The following is a 21,150-nucleotide window of genomic DNA, read 5'->3' as shown; positions in this document are numbered from 1 at the left end:
TCTCTATCCCTCTCTTACTCTATCTCTGTCTATCTCTCTCTATCTCTCTCTTTGTCTATCTCTCACTGTCTATCTCTCTCCCTCCCTCCCTCTGTCTATCTCTCTCTATCCCTCTCTTACTCTATCTCTGTCTATCTCTCTCTTGCTCTCTCTCTCTCTCTGTCATATCTCTCCCTCCCTCTCTCTGTCTATCTCTCTCCCTCCCTTCCTCTCTTTCTTTCTCTTGCTCTCTCTCCATCTCTATCCCTCTCTTGCTCTCTCTGTCTAACTCTTTCTTTCTCTTGCTCTCTCTCCCTCTCTTTCTGTCTATCTCTCTCTTTCTCTCTCTATCCCTCTCTTACTCTATCTCTGTCTATCTCTCTCTTGCTCTCTCTCTCTCTCTTTGTCTATCTCTCTCTCTCCCTCCCTCCCTCTGTCTATCTCTCTCTATCCCTCTCTTACTCTATCTCTGTCTATCTCTCTCTTGCTCTCTCTCTCTCTCTTTGTCATATCTCTCCCTCCCTCTCTCTGTCTATCTCTCTCCCTCCCTTCCTCTCTATTTCTCTCTTGTTCTCTCTCTCTATCTATCTCTCTCCCTCCCTCCCTCTCTCTGTCTATCTCCCTCCCTCCCTCTCTCTGTCTATCTCTCTATCCCTCTCTTACTCTATCTCTGTCTATCTCTCTCTTGCTCTCACTCTCTTTGTCTATCTCTCTCTGTCTATCTCTCTCCCGCCTTCCCTCTTTCTGTCTATCTCTCTATGTCTATCTCTCTCGCTCTCTCTGTCTATCTCTCTCTCTTTCTCTCTCTCTGTCAATCTCTCTCTTGCTCTCTCTCTATCTCTCGCTTGCCCTCTCTCTTTGTCTATCTCTCTCTGTCTATCACTCTCCCTCTCTCTGTCTGTCTATCTCTCTCTTGCTTTCTCTCTCTATCTCTCTCTTACTCTATCTCTGTCTCTCTCTCTCTTTGTCTCTCTCCCCTCCCGCCCTCTTTCTCTCTCCCTCCCGCCCTCTCTCTCTCTCCCGCCCTCTCTCTCTCTCCCGCCCTCTCTCTCTCTCCCGCCCTCTCTCTCTCTCTCCCTCCCGCCCTCTCTCTCTCTCTCCCCCTCCCGCCCTCTCTCTCTCTCCTCCCGCCCTCTCTCTCTCTCCTCCCGCCCTCTCTCTCTCTCCCCTCCCGCCCTCTCTCTCTCCCCCTCCCGCCCTCTCTCTCTCTCCCTCCCGCCCTCTCTCTCTCTCCCTCAGTGTGTGTGTGTGTGTTGCTGATGCAGGGGCTTCCAGCATGGCGTCCATGCAGGTACAGGTGTCATCCGTTACCGTATGCCTTTCTTTCAGCTTAGTTGCCTTCTTTGCTCTTAACGACACTTTAGTTTATGTCCATTGAACTGACGATATTGAGAGTTTGTCTTCTCTGGGTTTTTTTTTTTCTTTCAGTTAAATTTGCATTAGCTGTACTTAAAGCTCGTGGAGAAACATCCTTCCTTCTTTTCTAGCAATATCTAAGTCTATTTAGCTTAATTTAGCTTAGCATGCTAAACGATATTTTAGGCTAAGTTGTTTAGCCTTAATTTCCTAACTCTAACCAAAACATGACGTGGGTGACCATAGCTTTAAATAAAACGACGTAGCATAATTAACCGTTTGTCAAATGTCTTTATCGCGGTTTCAGTAAAGATATCTAGCATATTTGCTAGCTAACCGGTTGCATTAGCCTACTTGTAGGCTGTATCCTATAATAGGGCCCTAAGCGTTACATAGTGGGCTACGTGGTATATAGAACTCCACATCCTACATAGTGCACAAGACTAGAGACTAGACAGCTATTTGGAATTGACCCCAGTCTCATGCTAGTCAGCTAAGCTTGTTTATTTCCTGAGTGTTTAAAGGCTTTTGGAAAACGAAACATGTTGGTTAGTGTGGTAGCTTCTGGTTGTACATTTAAGATTAAATTAATACCAGATTAAAACACAAGCCAGGTTTCTGTTCGTGTCGGAGTTTCCTACAAAATTTACACCGTTTATTTGCAAATGTACACTCGCATTTAATAAAAAAACGTATAAACTTGATAGATGAATTTTAAAACGTATGAAACTATGTGCAGTTATTGATATGCTTTGCAAATGCTAAGTGTTGATAATTGGATAGTTTTAGGTTCGTTAAATATTTATTTATGAGGCCGCCAAATATTGTCTCACATCGTCTGTATTGTCTTGTCTTGTTTAGTCTGTTTTGTTTATTCTGTCTTGTCTTGTTTAGTGTGTTTTGTTTAGTCTGTCTTGTTTAGTGTGTTTTGTTTAGTGTGTTTTGTCTTGTCTTGTTTAGTCTGTTTTGTTTAGTCTGTATTGTCTTGTTTAGTCTGTTTTGTCTTGTCTTGTTTAGTCTGTTATAGTCTGTTTTGTCTTGTCTTGTTTAGTCTGTTATAGTCTGTTTTGTCTTGTCTTGTTTAGTCCAAGCTAAATGTATAGTGTTATTTATGTCTGTACTTTTGAAAGTCAAACAGCTGGAACCAAATTCCTTGTGTGTGTCAACACACTTGGCCAATAAACCTGATTCTGATTCTAATCAAAAGAGAAACATAGACAGGTATGCAGTTTGTGAATGCTATTGAGTTCAGTGTTACCAGGTCTCTTCAGGGGAAAGTACTCGCAGTCTCTAAATGTCAGCAGGTGACATTGTATTCTAATTTACATATTCACTGACTCACAATCATTACATATGAAAAGGTGTTTCCTCATCAGCCTTATTCATCTCTCTCTCTCTCTCTCTCTCTCTCTCTCTCTCTCTCTCTCTATTAAAACACAGTCATTTTATTGAAAAATTTGATACAAGTCCTGTAACATAAATGTTACCACATCAACAGTTGTAGATGTACTTAGTTAATCAACGTATATTTTAAAATTGTTTTTATAAGTATTAGTATTATTAACATTATTATTATTATTATCATAAGTATTATTATGTGGTGTGTCCCAGTGTTTGAACTGTTACTATAAATGTCTTGTACCAAGTGCATTAATATTAACCTATTGTTAATTAATTAATATCACGAAAATAATGCACACCTATGACCAATCAGATTTGAGCTTTTAGTCACAGCATGGTCAGGCACAATGGTTATTTTGGTCCTGACATTGCTAAATAACTTAATACTATTTATGTAAACAAAATTGAGCAGTGTAGGTGTGTAGTTGGGATATAGATATAAAGGAATTTGGCAACATGTGCTTCGTTATTTGTAAATATAGCCAAGGTGAAAGCTTAAAATGAAATAAGAAAAAGGTTTGTGGGCAGGACAACCGGTCTTGCTCATTGATTGGTTGTCGGAACATAGGCTTATGTAAGCTATACTCAGTCAGGATTTACACGTTGATGGTGAGTTGACCAAACCTTCTCTCTCGACTAGTACAACCAGCAGCTGTGTTGTGAGCTGTAGAGTGTTTGCTTAAAAATGTATTCGTTTTTTTGCTAGGCTAAAGTTACTAAGGAAGTTAATAGAATTAATAATGTGACCACTTGTGGCATTGTTTATTAGTTTTATTAAACAAACTAACATTTTGTTTTGTTATTCCTGAACAGAAAAGGCTTCAGAAAGAACTGTTGGCTTTGCAGAACGATCCTCCTCCTGGAATGACTCTGAATGAGAAAAGTGTAGAAAATACTATAACCCAGTAAGTGTGTTTCCCAGTTTGATCCAGGAAAAATGTACACGTTCACGTTTACAATTTGAAATTACTATATCCAGTGCAACATAACTAATAACATGTTTTCTACACTTGTTCCTGTTAGGTATAACATCATCTGTGTTTGTTTGTATGTTGTGTGATAAAGACTTCAAAGTGCTAATATTATTCTCCTCTGCACATTAGATGGGTTATTGATATGGAAGGAGCCTCTGGCACACTGTACGAAGGAGAAAAATTCCAGCTGCTTTTCAAATTCAGTAGTCGATATCCATTTGACTCGCCTCAGGTACAGTGCAGTAGTTTACACACACTAATAAACAAACTTGTAATGTCTTACTATGTAAAGAGAATGGCCTCTCCCTTGCTGTCTCCTTGATGGAGGTGTGGCCTATGTACTTGTTAATCCATATTTAAGGGGTGTGGCCTCTTTCCAACCTGTATCAGTAGAGGAGGTGTGGCCTATGTACTTGGTAATCCATATGTAAGGGGTGTGGCCTCTTTCTAACTGTATCAGTAGAGGAGGTGTGGCCTATGTACTTGTTAATCCATATGTAAGGGGTGTGGCCTCTTTCTAACTGTATCAGTAGAGGAGGTGTGGCCTATGTACTTGTTAATCCATATGTAAGGGGTGTGGCCTCTTTCTAACTGTATCAGTAGAGGAGGTGTGGCCTATGTACTTGTTAATCCATATGTAAGGTGTGTGGCCTCTCCCTAGCAGTCTCAGTGAAGCAGGTTCTGCTTGTCTCTGAAAGTCTTGGTAAAAAGAGTGTGTAAAAGCAGTAAATCATTTTATTTAAGTTGATGGTTAATTTTAATGTACCTTCTACACATTGGATCATTGATTACATATCATCTATCTTGTTCCAACTTGATTATGAGAATTTCACCGGCAGTGATTTGCTTTTATGTGTGTGTCTAGGTAATGTTTACAGGAGAGAACATTCCTGTCCATCCTCATATTTATAGCAATGGTCACATCTGCCTGTCAATTCTAACAGAGGACTGGTCACCAGCACTGTCCGTCCAGTCAGTATGTCTCAGCATCATCAGCATGTTGTCTAGCTGCAAGGAGAAGGTACACACACACACACTCAAACACACACCCCACACACACACAAAATCAATCAATGAACCTTTCATCTAGTGTATCAAGGTTCAGTGATGCATTGAGATCCTAAAAAAAAAACTCCTAGTTATTTACTGTTATTTAATAGCGAGTTGTCATGGTGACACAGTGGTTCAAGGCTAGTAGGATTCTGGTGGAACTGATTTTACGAAAAAATAGCAGTGCTCACAAAATTACATCATACGTGCCTAGCCAGACCTTCTGTGGTTTGAGAGATTGCAAGAGTTAAATCAGATTTAAGTCTTGTATAAATGTATCTAGGGGACATCTCTGTAGCTAATCTCTATTTATGTATTATCCTGACAGTCAGATTTTCTAGATTCTTTATTTCAGTGCTGAAAAATCTCATAGCGCTCCTTACCTGTTTATTTGTTTCAGCGACGGCCTCCTGATAACTCCTTTTATGTACGGACATGTAACAAAAACCCAAAGAAGACTAAATGGTGGTATCACGGTGAGAACATGTATAATAAATAGAATATAACGTAATATAATAAGATATCTCAGAGTGTATTTTTGTTGTTAAATTTAATGCATTGGAACATCTGGAAACACAGGAAGAGTTTCTGACAAGCAAAACGCTTACACTGGGGACTCTTTCCAAGATGTTAAATAGCATTTGCTATTTAGGTTTTTATATAGGTTTTTCTTAAAGGAAATGCTTATTTAGCATTTTGGGGTGTGTGTGTTTGTGTGTGTGTGGGGGGGGGATGTAATGTATGTGGTGTAATGGTTTTGACCAGTCAGATTCAACAGTGTTGTGGTATAAATTGCTGCAATAATATACATATTAATTTTAATATGTATCGTAGTTTATGAAAAACTTTACATTGCAACAGTTTTTTTCAGAACTTTTTTAAATTGAGGTTTGTGATACAAAACACTCAATCATAATCTGTAGTGAAAGGTCAGGCAGTTATTGTGATGCAAGGCTATATGCTGTTGCTCAAGTGATGCAAAGAGAATGAGAGTGTACGTATTTATTTATTTTTGTCTTTTTTGTTTATCTGTCTTTTTACAGATGATACATGTTGATGCTGAACTTGAAAACGCGTTTAGAAACAAGAACCTGCTGACATACATTAGCACTTTTTAAACTTTGAACTTTGAGCCTCGGACTAAAAATGGAGGACGTGAATTTTTACTCAAGGACCAGCATTACGATGACAACAAAATGGCTTCAATCAAAGCAAAGACGTCGAGTTAAAGGTGGAAAACAAATCAGGATTGACTCCAGATTGATGCCGGATTAAGCAATGAGTCTTAATTCCTTTTTTTTTTCTTTTTCTTTATTTCTTAATTTTTTTTTTTTTGTCTTTTATAAATTGTTTTTTGCTGTGTCTCAAATCGCATGCTTCTTTAGCACACAAACCCCTTGTAATGTGAGCATTGTGTACAAAAGGACCACTATTGACCCTGATCGGGTTACAGAGTTGAGTCAGCTAGCTAGATTATGCAGGCTATCATCTTTAGTCTCTTGGTTTAGAGAGTGAGTGTAAATTCACATTGCTAGTCAGATTAACCCACTAGCAGAACTGCCTCGGTTTTGAGGAATTAGTACATCCAGTTTAAAGTACATAGTATGCAATTTGAGACAAAGCCCTTGACTTTTTTCTACTTTATTGAACATATTATTCAATTGTTCATTTCTATTTTTGTTGTGCAATAACGAACCTGAATCGTTTGGTTCATCTGTAAACGATTTTAGCATTAAGTGCTTTCCATTTGTGCATCTGTTTTTGTTTGATGTTTATATGCACTGTGAAATTCTCGATGAAGGCACAGAACAGTTTAAAATCGAAACCTCACTTGATAATTTATTTCTATTTAATACAAGGCATGTGCCGATAATCATTTATATTATGCACCTCAATATTTAAAATGCATGATACTTTTATTGTGAATACTTCAATAAATTGTTAGTAGAGGTAAATTTATATTTATTAAAAAATGAAAGTATTTCATTTTAAATTAGATATTTTCTTCAATTTTTGATTTATTTAACCTTTGTTTGGGCTTCCCCACTCTTAAATTAGCTGACCACTTTATTAGGAACACTCTCACATTTATGCCCACTTTATTAGGAACACTCTCACATTTATGCCCACTTTATTAGGAACACTCGCACATTTATGCCCACACACAGGTGAAGTGCCCTGTTTTTTCCCCTCTTGTTCACCCGTCCACTTTGGGTGAGGTTCAGATTCCTGGTCTTGCTTATGGAGCTCATACACCACAATGTTATGAGTTGCTTTTCAGCTCAGCACGGTTGTTAAGAGTAGTTGTCTGAGTCACTAAAACCTTCCTGTCAGTCTGAATCGGTCTGACCATTCTCCTCTGACCTCACTCATTGAGACAGCATCCCCACCCACAGAACTGTTTTTGGAAATACTTAAGCCAGCACGTCTGATACAAACAACCAAACTATGAACCGAACATGAACTGAATCTCTGAATTTGGATAATTTTAAGCATTATGTTTTATTATGCATACATTTTATTGTATGTGCACCTTAACATTGACTGACTGGATAATATAATCAATGGGCAGGCACACCAGTGTTCCTAATAAAGTGGCTAGTGAATGTATAGTACTGTTATCCAAATATAAAAGTTATACTGAACATTAACACAGACACCAATGCAATATGGGAAGGATATTGGAAAGCCATGATTAAAAGGATAAGCAGAGGCGTTGTGATTTGGGAAAGTCAAATATCGGCACATGCCTGCATGCTCCTGTATGTTGATTTTCCTCATTAATCTCACTGAAATTAACAGACACGACTGATGACTGTAACGAATGTTAGCAAGGATTCTGTAGTGTATTTATTTATTTATTTGTATAAATGACGTTTTGATCGTTTCAAAAGGGCTGGAAGTTAAACGACGTAAAGTTTAGCTATTTGTCAATAGCCATGTGCTAATATGATTTTCATATAGTACGATAATCTACCATTTTAGCCAAGCCTACGTTAATTTTTATTATATGTTTACCATTACCTGTTCTTACTGGACATTGTTTTTTAAAGTTTTAAGTCTTTTAGCGAAGAACTAGCTAGCTAGCTAACAAATTAGCAAATAACTTTAGCTAGCTAAATGTAACCAGGGGAATGACAACAATAAAGACAACATTAGCTTAGACAAGCTTTGTAAGTGATTTTTGCAATTTTAGATTAGTTCTTATTTGAAAAATGTATCCATTGATGCAAACAGTGCTTAAACAAACGGTACTTTTCATAATCACGAACCTAGCTAACTAACAATTGCTGGCTAACTTCACATTAAAACTTTGGTGAATTCAATTCAGTGACTTGATTTTGAAGTGTTCACGATAACACTGTGGATGTGGAATTATCGGCACATGTCTAAATGTGAAGATTTTTTGCTCCTGATCACCTTTATCTGTGTTTGTTCTCCTGGTCACTCTTTTCAGGACTCAGGTACTTCCCCTCAAGAAGAAATCAGCTTTCCTTCAGTTATTTTGTGTTTTATCATGTATAGATTTAGTTCTTTTTTTTTCGTTGAAGGAAATATTTTCCAAAAAAAAAAAAACAGAATCAATATGTATATTTAAATTGTGTGTGTTACTCTTTATCTAAATGGACATGTATAGTAAAGACTGATTATTTAGACTTTCTTTGCTCTTCATTTTTCAGTTTGATCAGGTTAATCCAGTGGTTATTCCTCTAATACCACAGAAATGTAATGATTTAAATTTTAACAATGAACAATACATTTAAACATTTAATTTTGTATAAACTCTCTCTCATATATATATATATATACACACATATACATGTATATATAAAAAAAAAAAAATCACCGGAAAGACTCCTCAATTCTGAATTCTTCCTTTGGTGGAAAACTCCTACAAAAGCACAGACACTGGAGACTCCTTCCATGATCGTTAAATAAATGTTTCCTTACACAAAGCATCACTGTATCAGTAATTATACAACATGGTTTCAATGTCTGTAGTATTGGCCTTAGATATTTCCACTATACAATCAAACTCGAGTAAATTTGTTGGCACTATAGAAATGACCATGTATTAGAACAAAGGCATTAATATTTGCTAAATCTTTGCATGCTCAAAAGTTGGCATGTGTTGATTTTGTAAATTAACCGTCCTCAGGTAAACAAGGTAAGTTTTGTCAGCATTTGACAAGTGACATCGCTCATCTTTATATAAGAGTTGAACATACACTGGAGATCAAAATTAGAGAACAATTTATAAACAATTCTGAAATAATGTCATCACTGCTCAACAGTTGAAGGAGTTTTTGTCCTGTCTATACCATGCTACCAGAACACCTTTTTCACAAAATAACAGGCATTTCAACAAAAACGTATTTTGCAGAAAACACACTTATCAAGATTAGAGAACAACAATGACTGTAGCATGGAAAAAGATTACAACAAAATTTTCTGAAGGTTACAACAGTCAGCAATTAGTAGGAAGTGTACAGGCCTCTGCTCTGAATGACTTCAGCACATCTGCGGCCACAGGACAGCACTAGTCTCTCACACTGCTCTGGTGTGATTTTGGTCCACTCTTCTTCCAGTCTCCTCCACAGTTCAGTGACTGTAGTGGGTTTCTTGGCCATAACTTTGTCGCCAAGGATTTTCCAGAGGTTCTCTATTGGGTTGAGATCAGGACTCTGGGCAGGCCATGTCATTATTTCAATGTTTTCAGTTTCAAGGAACTGCTTTACCCGTTTTGCTGTGTGACATGGAGCGTTGTCCTGCATGAACACTGCGGGCTGATTGGGTGATGAACACAGGGAAGGAACCATATGTTGTTGAAGAAGGCTCTGATAAACATTTGCATTCACTCTGTATAAAGCTGTATAAAGAGGCCCAACTCCTGCTGCAGAAAACATGCCCCAAACCATGACACTTCCTCCTCCACTTTTCACTGACCTCTTTACACACTTTGGGTTCAGTCTTTCTCCAGTTTGTCGCCGAAAATAATGTTTCCCATCGGACCCAAATAAATTAAACTTGCTTTCATCACTGAAGTAAACTTTGGACCAGTTCTCCTCTGTCCACACAACATGCTCCTCAGCAAAACTTAGTCTAGCCTTTTGATTCTTTCTGCTAATGAGAGGTTTGGTCACTGCAGAGTGGGCTTTCAGTCCAAATGCTCTTAAACGTCGAGACACTGTATGACGAGACAGATCCTTACCCTGTTCAGCGCTGAACTGGTGAGCAATTCCAGCTGCAGTGTGGAAACGATTGCCCATTGAGTATCCTGTCCTCTCTTGTATTTGTCTTCCGTGGATGACCAGCCTTCTTGGGGGACTTGAATGAGTTTGTGATGTAAAGATTCAATATTCTTGAAATCACAGATTTGGAACAACCAACTTGTCTTGCTATGGCTGATAGGGTCATCCCTTTGGCCTTCATCTGGACAACCTGCTGCCGGAGGCTTTCAGTCGCTTTAGAACGGCCCACCATCTTGCAGAGTCAGTGAAACTGGAAGTTAGTTTGCCAGTTAAATAGGGGTTGACAGATAATCAAGGAAATTAACACAAGGTGCCAGATTAACACCAATAACTGGGAGGTATCTGAAAGTGTTCTCTAATTTTGATCAGTGTGTTTTTTTTGCAAAATAATGGTTTTTGTTGAAATGCCTTAGTTGTTTTGTGGAAAAGGTGTTCTGGTAGCATGGTATAGACAGGACAAAAACTCCTTCAACTGTTGAGCAGTGAAGATGACATTATTTCAGAATTGTTCAATTGTTTATAAATTGTTCTCTAATTTTGATCTCCAGTGTATTTAGCTAATCTAACCAGCTACGTAAATGCCATAGCGTATTTAATTTATAATCTGCTGCCACTATCAGGTAAAAGGGAAAAGTCCTGGATGACAGGGCCAGCAAGAACGCCTTCTCGTTCTCTGGCTTAAGATGTAACTGAACAGGATATAAATTGACATTTTAACCCAATAATATTGTTAAATAATAAACTTTGTCAAATTTGTCAAAAGTTCTGTTTACCCTCTTCCACATACATGAGCTCACATGAGTATGCCGTCGCTTCTAAACAGAAAAAGACGATCGTGGGATCGTCTGGAACCAAACCTGAAATTTCTCAACAATAATATAAACACTTTTCTGCAGCATCTTGACAACCATTGTGAGCACCTCAGAGTGCACAATGTGCTAACATCGTTTTTGTTTGTTTATTTTTTTACTATACATATCCAGAATATCCATTAAATATTCCATTTTAAAAATAGAAAACTATATTTAAAATGTATTTTTGACTCATTTAGAGGTGTTTAACTAATAAAATGTGATCCAAAAGTCAACATAAATAACATTTAACATCCATTTGACAACCAGTGAAACCACATGGAAACTAATTATTTAACTATTTATGTTTGCAGAGTGTTTTTTTTGGATAAATGATACGTTTAATAAACGACATAACAAGCTGTTATGAAGGTTTATTTATTCCCTTTATGAACGTTATGAATGTGGAGATTTGGGAAAAGCTCTTCAGCTGCAGCAGGAAGTCGGACTGTACCAACGCGTGTAAAAACGAACAGGGGACGTTCGTATTTTAATGCGCGAACATTTAACTCCATCGCGGTTTTTAGTGGATTTTAAATACATTTACAGGACTGTTTTTTCACGTTTAGGTTCATGTCTTGTTCGCTCTATAGTACAGATTTGATTTATGAACGATTTAGGATTTGGTAATAAAATTCGCCTCTCATCCGATAGGTGGTTCGGTCCAGTGTCATTAGTTCTCTTTAGTGTTTGCCAATGTTGGAGGTCTGGCCGCGGACTGAGGTAAAAAACATCCCAATTGAACGTGAACTGTGTTAGCTGGAAGTTTATACGCCGGGGTTTGAGCAGTGTTTGGTGTGTTAATGTGTGTTCAGGGCGTGTGGATGGCTGTTAAAGCTGCAGAGTGATGTGATGGAGAGGTTTGGGTCAGATGCGCAAAGGGAGACTTGAGATATTCAGCCATGATGGATAAACACAGCTAAATGCTAACCGTGCTAACAGCTAATTCTGAATTAAAGCTAAAATAAAACGCCCTCGGACTCAAATATCAAATATATAAACCTGTAAAGCCTTATAAAGCTGTGTGTGGACTGAAGCCAGCGAACATGCTGAACACTAATACAGAGATACAAGAGCTGAACTAAAACATCACATCACTGCAGCTGTGAATGTTTATTATTATTATTATCATCATCATCATCATCATCATCATCAACATGAACATGAACATGCAGCCAGCTGTTGTGATTCTCTGCCTCAGTTTGTAGTTAAAGTTTGACACTTAGGAAGTCTCTCATAACAATCCAAAGTTCATCCTTAAAGCAGCATCACAACCTAAAACACATCAAACTTGTTTATATCCAGATCAACAAGACAGGATCCTGGTTCTTCTGTCACTCGGGTAGATGTTTGTGTGATGCTCAGGAGAAGCTGTAATGCTGATGTCAAGGCTGGACAACACTGGTGTGGTTTCAGTGGTGTAAAAAAAAAATTCACCAAGCTATTATCACACAAGGTGGTGATAATAAAAATTAAAAAAAAAAAAATTGGAGTAGGTTTGCTTGTTTTGGTGTAACAGATCGATCGATCCCGGCTCGGTGCTTTCCGTCAAAAGTCCAGGTGCCTCTGAATGCATCCCAACACAGCAACGAAGAACCAACCGAACACCTTCGTCATTCTTCCTAGCTGGAAAAATCACAGATATTGTGAGAACGCTTCAAAACGGCTCTATACCTCCAGGCTGATGGAAAAACCTGATGCTATAACATCTAAGATGAAGCAGCTGCTTTTCATCGCTTTTTGTTAGTCATCAACTCGTCACTCGTTCAGTTATACGTCTTGTTAGCAAATCGTACGATTCAAACTGTTCAAACAGCCTGGAAAGCATGCACGGTACATTTCTGACTAAAAAGCAGCGAAAGACTGAAATAAAAAACGTGCATGAAGACTTTTCTCCAAGGGAAAGTTTGTACGACGTTCAATAAATGATGTGGGCAGAGCTTTTTGTCCACAGGTGGAAATGAGGGCAGGATAAATGAGTGTCATTCAAATGGAGTCATAATGCAGCTTTAACTCATTAAAACAAAAGAAAAAATGTTACTGTTGCTCATTCAATGTCGCATCAATGAGAAGTCCCAAAATTCAATGCAGCCCCTCTCTCACACACACACACACACACACACACAGCTAACAGAACAGTAAATATTAAACTTGGTTCCAAAGCCTTTGGAGCTCCTCTCTTAATCATCAGCAAGAGAAAATGATCAACAGAGCAGAAAAGCTCTTAAAGAAGACATTAGCAACAGTAACATTTAAGATATTGAGCCATTTCGTCTGTTTTAGAGAGAAAGAAGGTTGAGGGAAATTCTAAGTGCTCATATGTTTATTGAAAGTAACTAACAGAGACTGAACATTAATAAGAACAGCAGCTGAAAAAAAACAAGCCCAACATCCTGAGGTCACGTTAAAGAGAAAGTAAACAACACTAAAGTGCACTAGCTGCAGTACTGACATGTCTGAATTACATGGTCACGTTTGTGTAGAAATTGGAGAAGGCTTCAGTACTTTGTCTTCCCTGTGTCGTCCTCTAGGCATAGCTAGACTGCTGAGTACAGAGTACTGAGCAGGAAGCCATGCACTTATTTATGTAGCCTGTCTTGTTTCGTCAGCGTTTAAATGTGTGTGTTTTGTCGCCGCCATGCATCAGTTAACGGCCTGGAATTCACCGAATGTGTTATTCAGAGGCATTTAATTAGTCTTTCAGCTCCATAATACTTATTTCCTCAATAAAAAAATCTTACCTGTGAATGTTCTAGAACCTCAAAGATAGAGGTGCCTTCACTAAGCACTGACGATTCTAGAACCGTACCTAGTGCTTATGGCTCTAGAAAGTTCACAGAGGTTCCTGAAAGTTTTCACAGCACTTGTTCTAGAACCTTTTCAGCGAGGATACTGAGATCTTCACCCATTTGCCAAAGATCTTTGATCTACTGAGAACAACTTTGAGATTCACAGTGAAGGTTCTGGAACCTTTTTACTAACGTAGCCCAGGAACCTTTGGTGTTACGGTTCTTGGACTCTAGAGTCTCTAGAGTCTTTTTGTACTGAGGATTCTGTATCTGTAGCGCTGAGGAATTTAGAAACTTCACACTGAGGACTCTAGAACTGTATCCGCATGAATAGACTTAAACCTTCACACAGGGACAAACATTGCATACACATCTGTATATACCACATCTGTAGGTGCCTTAACTTTATGGTTCACATCTGTATCAGCCACATAATCTTACTCATGGCACTTTCTGTATGAATGGAAAAGATCGTCTTACGGTTTTCTCATGTTACAGATATAGAGCATGGCTCAAGTAAAAGTGCAGACCTCAGCGCACGCCGTGCCCTCCATCAACGGCACTGTGCCCACCGTCCCACCAGGTAGGGGTGTGTGTGTATTTGTGTGTGTGTGAGAGAGAGAGAACTTTATGGTGTTAGCTTTTATGGCTTTTTATTTTAATAAAGAATGGGATCGAACGCAATGCCATACTACAGTACAGCGGCAGCGTAAGGATGTTATTCAGTGACGGAAACTTCTAGAACATTGTTTGTTCTATTTTAAATGTTTTTGTTTGTTTGTTTGTTTCAGCTCCTCCCCAGGATAACATGGCAAACCCTAAAGAGAAAACTCCGATGTGTCTGGTGAATGAGTTAGCCCGTTTCAACCGGATCCAGCCGCAGTACAAACTGCTGAACGAGCGGGGGCCTGCGCACGCCAAGGTGCAACGATTCGGTTCCTTACACCACTCGAAAGCCAACTTTATTTAAAATGTGTTGATTATAATGCATTTGTACTTTAACATTTGTAGTTAAATATACTCATATACATTTACTTATGTGTGTATACAGTACAGCTTTGATTGTTAGTGCTGCACTCTAACTGTGCCGTGTGTGTGTGTGTGTGTACAGATCTTCACTGTACAGTTGTGTTTAGGTGAGCAGATGTGGGAAGCTGAAGGCTCCAGCATTAAGAAAGCTCAGCACTTGACAGCCAATAAAGCGCTGGCAGAATGCACGCTGCCCTGCCCCCCGCCACGCATCACTAAACCAGACACACACACCAATCCAGGTACACACACTACACCACAAACTCACTACATCATCTTCAGGTTCTAGAGTGGCACTGTGGGGTTATAGTGACTTCACACTAAAGATTCTGCACATACGGTTGCTGCATACGGAACCTTCACACTGAGAATCATCGCACTGAGGGCTCTAGAGCGCCGATGGTCCTGAAGCTTTGCTCTGAGGATCTAGAATGTTCACGCTGATGATTCTAAAAAGTTTAGTAGCTGTTGCACGGATGGTTCTAGAACATGTGCTCTGAAGCACAGCAGATTCTAACACGTGTAAATCGAGGTTTGTAGAGCACAGGCTTTGGACTCATGGCCATGTCAGTGATTTTTGCCCTTACGGTTCTAGAAGCTTTACACTGAGGATTATTGGGCTGTTGCACTGAGGATTCTAGAGACTTTGCCTTTTGGGAAGGGATTCCGGAACGTTTGCCCTGAAGATTAAAAAAATTCTAGGACCTTTTTTGGATTCTAAAACTGTTGCAGTCGGGTTCTAGAGCTTCACCTCTAGCACAGAGATGCTTGTAGAAGCTTTAAGATGACATTTCAATAAATGAAACTAAAACTATCTGCTGATTCGAAAATGTCTAGCTTTATGTTCCTATATGCTAATGATTATAGGGCTCCACTGAAGGTTCTACATACTTTCTCTCTCTCTCTCTCTCTCTCTCTCTCTCTCTCTCTCTCTCTCTCTCTCTCTCTCTCTCTCTCTTACTCTCTCTCTCTCTCTCTCTCTCTCTCTCTCTCTCTCTCTCTCTCTCTCTCACTCTTACTGTTCTCTCTCTCTCTCTCTCTCTCTCTCTCTCTCTCTCTCTCTCTCTCTCTCTCTCTCTCTCTCTCTTTCTCTCTCTTACTCTCTCTCTCTCACACACACACACACACACACACACACACACACACACACACACACACACACACACACATGCTGTATATGTCCCTCCCTGTATCTGTCTCTCTGTTTTGGATCCTGAATGATCTTTGTGCAATATATACACGATAACAATCTGTGTGTGACACACATTAAGAGCTTTAGCACATAGAGCTAGCAAGCGAAGTGTCTGTGATGTAGTACCTTGTCAGCAGTGTGTGTTATTTCCACATTAACACCTTGTGTATTCTTCAGGCAGCATCACCCCCACTGTGGAGCTGAATGGATTGGCGATGAAGCGAGGAGAACCTGCCATCTACAGGCCGCTGGAACCCAGAACCCCCCACAGGGCCAACTACAACTTCAGAGGAATATTCAATCAGAGGTGAGAATTGACTACAGAGCAATGGTGAGATTTAAGCGTAAGCAGCTACAGCATGTTTCAAGCAGCAGGTCTGGTGTGTGTATTGATGAGACAGTGGATCCATGGGAGGTGGTGTTGTTTGTTAGGGGATCCTCCAGGTCAAAGGTGTGTGTGTGTGTGTGTGTGTGTGTTGGGTGAGGGGAGCCTCGTCAGCGCTGGATCATGTCAGAACAACTGCAGACAGGAAAGTCAGTAATGTATGTGTTATATAAATATGGACTGAATGTAGCACAAAACAGAGCTTTAATAATATCTAATAACAATATTAACAATATAATAATTATAATATTTATGTTTAAATGACTAGAACCATGTACATGACTATACATGGTGTTATTAAAGACGTTTTGCACACAAAAACACTTACACAAATGCTATGTTCCACTTTCTTAACAATGAGTTTTAGCTTCTATCCAGCTGGACTGAGGATGTAGCTGAAGAAGTTTCACTTATGTCCACTAGGGGGCAGAAGAGCTCCATGTGTAATAGCTGTATTCTAAACTTTTTTTATGAACTTTTTTTTTGTCTTTAAAAAACATATAATAAGAACATATTAGGAACATATTATAATATTTTTGTTCTGCTCATATTCCGAACCTGTAATTACACAGTACATGTTTGACGTATTGACATTTATTGAGTCACTTAGTTAAGTGGCTGTATAATGACACATATAATACAAAATAATCAAGGAAAGACAAAAATCAGCAAACAGAACATATATTGACTGTACGGAGGTGTAAGAGCAGAACTGGGATGAGCTAAAGTGTACAGATTGTCGTGGTCAGTAGACTACATTTCAGTCTTGGTGGGTTGTGTACATTTTTTTCTTAAAATGGATGATCTACACATAATAATGAATGTCAACAGGAAATACGAGGACTGCTGAGCTACTCAGGTGGTCACACACAGAGAGACGTACACACAGGCAGAGGAAACGGTGACAGCATGGCACACGGTCTCGTCCTGTCCCGTCCTAAAGGCTCGGTGAGACGCGTGTTTGTGTCTCCGCCGTGGATCTCTGGCACGGAGCTTGAGAAACAGTAAGACAGCAAGGAGCCTAAGCAAATCCGATCTGTGCAAGATTACATCATTCTGGAACAGACAGACAGAGACGAAAGAATGAGAGCGAGAGAAAGGGACAGACAGACGGACGGACAGAGAGGAAGAGAGAAACAAAGAGACAGAGAAAGATGAAGATAAAATGTCAAAGAGAAAGAAATTGAGAAAAGAGACACAAAAGGGAGGCAGCAAAAGGGTAGCGAGACAGATGCAGAGATGGGGAGAAAGGGGAGATAGAGGAAAACAGATAGAAATGGGGCAGAAGACACAGAGAGAGAGAGCGAGAGAGAGAGCGAGAGAGAGCGAGAAATGAGGATTTGCAAAGAAATGGAGTTAAAGGGGAGTGATACAGAGGGACAAAATTGGAGAGACAGAAAAGGGGAGAGAGACAAGAACATGTAATGGGGAGAGAAAGAAAGAGGAGAAAGAAAGTTGTTGAGAAATTGGGGTCTGAACAGAGGAACAACAAGGGGAAGAGAGAGACATTTTGGGGAAGGCGACAGACCGCTAGAGAGAGGGAGACAGGGAAACAGGTTAAGAGAATGGGAGAGAGACGATTGGAAAAGGGGAGAGATACAAACAAAGGAGCAGAGACAGACGGACAGAGAAGGGCAGAGAGAGAGAGATCAATCTATAGAAGAGAAAGAAAGAGAAACAAAATAGTGGAAAAAGACTGACGGACAGAAAGGGTGTGAGAGGCAGACAGACAGACAGGGCTGGGAGACAGGAGAGGAAGATGGAGCGAGAATAATGAGGACGCTAGTAAAGAAGGAGAGGCGAGCGCAGACAGGTTGCCATGGTGTTATTAAACACTGCAGATGATTTGACTCCACACCGCAACCGAGATCGATCGATTCGTCACCAGATTACACGTTTCACTCACATTCTGCCCACGAAGTGTCAGTGTGATTTATAAAGCAGTCATCTTCATCATCATCATCATCATGGCAACTCCATATGCTCCTCTATTAGTCAAAAGACATTTGTGCTGATTTATAAAAACGATCATTGAGCTAGTAATGGATTTTCTGTGTTTCACATATGGCCAGTTAATGTGTGTGAGAGAGAAAGTGATAGAGAGAAGAGAGGGACTGAGAGAGAGGGTGTGTGTGAATGATGTGTGACAGAAATTCTTCAATGTTTACTAAAAATATTTTAAAAAGTGCTACGAGATCTCTTAATATGAGCCTATTTTATTTATTTTTTTTTTTTTCATTTTTTAAAATAATACATAAAGATTCTAATAAAACGTGTCACAAATGAACAAAGCGTATTCCCTAAAAGTAAAGTAACATTAAAAACTGCTGAAACCGCCGTACTAAACGTATGTAGCTTAGAGGAAGCCATTTTGTGTGTTGTGATTGTGTAAGTATTGCACGCTAACCCCAATGGTGTGATTGTTATTTATTGGAAAACATGAGCTTTGTTGGGGGTAAAATGTCACACTGCTTCTGGTGTATGTTGATGACAGTAAATCAAATCATCAGGGGACGTTGAGGTATGAGTATCGTGACACCACGATGGCCAGCGAATGCCACTCGCTGACGGAATTGGCTCAGTGAAAGATTTCTATGGTTCTTGTGTGCTAGATGAGAGACAAAAGCAAAAACTGGAGCTGTATTTCTAAAACTGCAAATCATATATTTAGATATATATAAAACAGTGATGGAAAACGATAAATCCAGCAAGGATCCTTGAGAAGAAAAGACATTCGAAAAAGGGGAACCAATAAGAACCCCCTCTGGAGAAAGAGAATCGATTGCATTCATGGGTTCATTGTATCCTCCACCGCTGAACTTCCCGAGCTGATTTGTGTATGAGTGTGTGATTGCGTCAGCGACCGTGGCTCTGAGCTGGAACAATAAGGAGGGAAACCGCCACGTTGAAAATGATGATATTTCCTGCTCTGATACAGAGCGGAGAGAAACATGTTAGTGGGAAAACCTGACCCGCGGCGCTGTTTTCTTATCATAAAGTCATCGTTAGCAGTATGCAACGTAACGTATCAGCGTGTGTGATTCAGTTTTCCTGACCTTTTGTGGGTCGCGAAAGGCTGCGGAAGATGATGTGTGGAATGCTGGCGGATGCAGTGGGAGTGTAATGATGTAATAACGACGAACAACCGAACAATTGAATTGTGTTGAAATCGTACAAACCGATCTTTAACAGCTGGACTCTAGACATTAGAAAGTGTTATATGGTTTTATTGTCAATGTGTTAGACTTTGACATCGGTATAGATAACGATGTTATGTTAGCTGACAAAGTGTTTGACAAAACAATTGTTGTACATTTCTTTGCAGTTCCATTTAGATTTTGGCTGAGTTTAGATTGTGACACTTGTGACTTTACCATTCAGAAGTTAGTCCAAATCTGTCAGTTTCCAGTTTTTTGCTGAATTTCAAAACTCTGGAGACGTGGGAAGTCTGAACGTCTGAGTGAACTGCATAATTTTTCATGAAAAAGGGAAAAATCCTGGGTGTTTGTTAGCCGAGAGCTGCTCGGCAAACATTAACAATCTCAAATGAACAGTATGGTTAGTGTTGTTAAGAGTCTCTGTTGACTTGATCTAAAGTAAACACTACGGTAAACTAATTCGAAAGCAATATTTTCTTGCCATTTTTCTCCTTCGGCAATGTGAAATTCAGACCTTCAAGCTTCCGTCAATCAAAGCTCGAAGAACAACTTCGCAGCCTGCTAGCTTATAAAAGAATACAGCTCTTTATTACAGACAACACCATTTAATTTAAGGAGTTCTACTAAAGAAGGTGAATTACTAAATAGATGTTTAAAGAATGCCTTATGTGCTAGAACGCAAGCTAGAATGGATAATTCACTAACCAGCTAATTCCTGTAACTATCGCGATAGACAACAGATACGCTAGACAACAGTAGATGATTCCTATTTTAAGGTTAATTTTGGTAAAAAATTGTTTCCACATTGTTTTAAACAAAATGGAATACTGTATACTGAAACGTTCATGGTAAAAAAAAAAAACAATTCAGAGAATTGACATGCTAGCAGCAGGTCTCTCGCTGCGACGGAGCTAGCTACTCGGCTAGCTATGAAGAAACACGTCATATGTTCAAGTGATATTTAGTCATGCGTGTATTTGGAGCAACATCAGATAGGTTTTATGATTCAGTGTGTGTGTGTGTGTTTCAGCACAGCTGTGGGTCATTTTTTTGTGAATTATCACCAGCTCTCCCTCAGATTTGTATCGAAATGTAGATAACAGAAAGAGATTTCCTTCTGCATTCTTATCTTGTTGGTTTAGGAAAGAGTAGCAGTGTCAAAAACATGTCACGGGCCACTGGCAATCTGTACTGTATTCTGTCAATCTGTTCCTGAACTGACTGACAGAACAGGAGCTGGAGGCTTGTGTAATCTTGTGTAAATAAAAGCAAATCCATACACAGAATGAGGTAGATTGTCTCCAGAACAGCAGTCTTGTGTCTTGTGTGGTGTTCTTTGTTTGCAGTGGTTAGTACTTACTAAAAGTGGTCCAGGGAAGGACAACTGGTGAACCAGCGACAGGATACTGGGCTCCCAGTGGTCACTAATTCATGTTGGGAGCGATGGATAGTCTGTCTGATTGGATCCCACAGCAAAGCTGAAAAAGTTAATGCTATTGTTAATGCTATGGTTTCAGAATACACAGTTCATCACAGTTTCATGCGTATGGGGCTGCGTAGCTACAGTATGGACTTTTCAGAGTGCTCATGTTGACCCCTGTTCAACTCCGAAAGCACCTACAATGGGCACTTGAGCATCATAAATGCACCATGGAGCAATAGAAGAAAGTGACCTGGTCTGATGTACCACGGTTTCTTTTATGTCATGGGCATGACAAGGTGTATGGGTGTGTG

At 39.5% G+C, this 21,150-nt stretch overlaps 2 protein-coding genes across 5 annotated transcripts in view; both read left to right on the top strand.

The window, feature by feature from the left end:
- Positions 1-1,222: 1,222 nt before the first annotated feature.
- Positions 1,223-8,417, top strand: ube2wb (ubiquitin conjugating enzyme E2 Wb). 3 transcript variants are annotated; one of them, XM_060862028.1, is made up of 6 exons: positions 1,223-1,270; positions 3,550-3,641; positions 3,840-3,942; positions 4,576-4,731; positions 5,161-5,236; positions 5,804-8,417. In XM_060862028.1, exons 1-6 carry the CDS (start codon positions 1,256-1,258, stop codon positions 5,815-5,817), a joined length of 456 nt encoding a protein of 151 aa, XP_060718011.1. In that variant the 5' UTR covers positions 1,223-1,255; the 3' UTR covers positions 5,818-8,417. The 3 variants fall into 3 exon arrangements, with proteins under 3 accessions (XP_060718011.1, XP_060718010.1, XP_060718012.1); XM_060862027.1 differs by having other exon boundaries at positions 1,228-1,291; XM_060862029.1 differs by lacking the exon at positions 1,223-1,270 and adding an exon at positions 1,829-1,883.
- A 3,094-nt stretch (positions 8,418-11,511) lies between these two features.
- Positions 11,512-21,150, top strand: part of stau2 (staufen double-stranded RNA binding protein 2) — a 73,120-nt gene continuing 63,481 nt past the window's right edge. For both annotated transcript variants that reach the window (XM_060861445.1, XM_060861446.1), the window contains exons 1-5: positions 11,512-11,586; positions 14,151-14,235; positions 14,444-14,574; positions 14,764-14,923; positions 16,051-16,180. In XM_060861445.1, coding sequence (XP_060717428.1) covers positions 14,160-14,235; positions 14,444-14,574; positions 14,764-14,923; positions 16,051-16,180 — 497 coding nt within the window. In that variant the 5' untranslated portion in view covers positions 11,512-11,586; positions 14,151-14,159. The remainder of the gene's footprint in view (positions 11,587-14,150; positions 14,236-14,443; positions 14,575-14,763; positions 14,924-16,050; positions 16,181-21,150) is intronic.

This window comes from Tachysurus vachellii, chromosome 25, assembly GCF_030014155.1.
Source record: "Tachysurus vachellii isolate PV-2020 chromosome 25, HZAU_Pvac_v1, whole genome shotgun sequence".
In the NCBI taxonomy this organism is placed as follows: domain Eukaryota; kingdom Metazoa; phylum Chordata; class Actinopteri; order Siluriformes; family Bagridae; genus Tachysurus; species Tachysurus vachellii.
The sequence above is the reverse complement of the archived record's forward strand: the minus strand, read 5'-3'. Positions and strand labels throughout refer to the sequence as shown.

What these genes read in the sequence shown, in the direction of transcription:
- ube2wb (XM_060862027.1), top strand. Translation starts at nt 1,256, where the DNA reads ATGGCGTCCATGCAGGTACAGGTGTCATCCGTTACC. An exon ending in TACAGGTGTCATCCGTTACC is followed by an intron (nt 1,292 to 3,549) that starts GTATGCCTTTCT and finishes ATTCCTGAACAG; the next exon opens with AAAAGGCTTCAGAAAGAACT. An exon ending in ATCCATTTGACTCGCCTCAG is followed by an intron (nt 3,943 to 4,575) that starts GTACAGTGCAGT and finishes GTGTGTGTCTAG; the next exon opens with GTAATGTTTACAGGAGAGAA.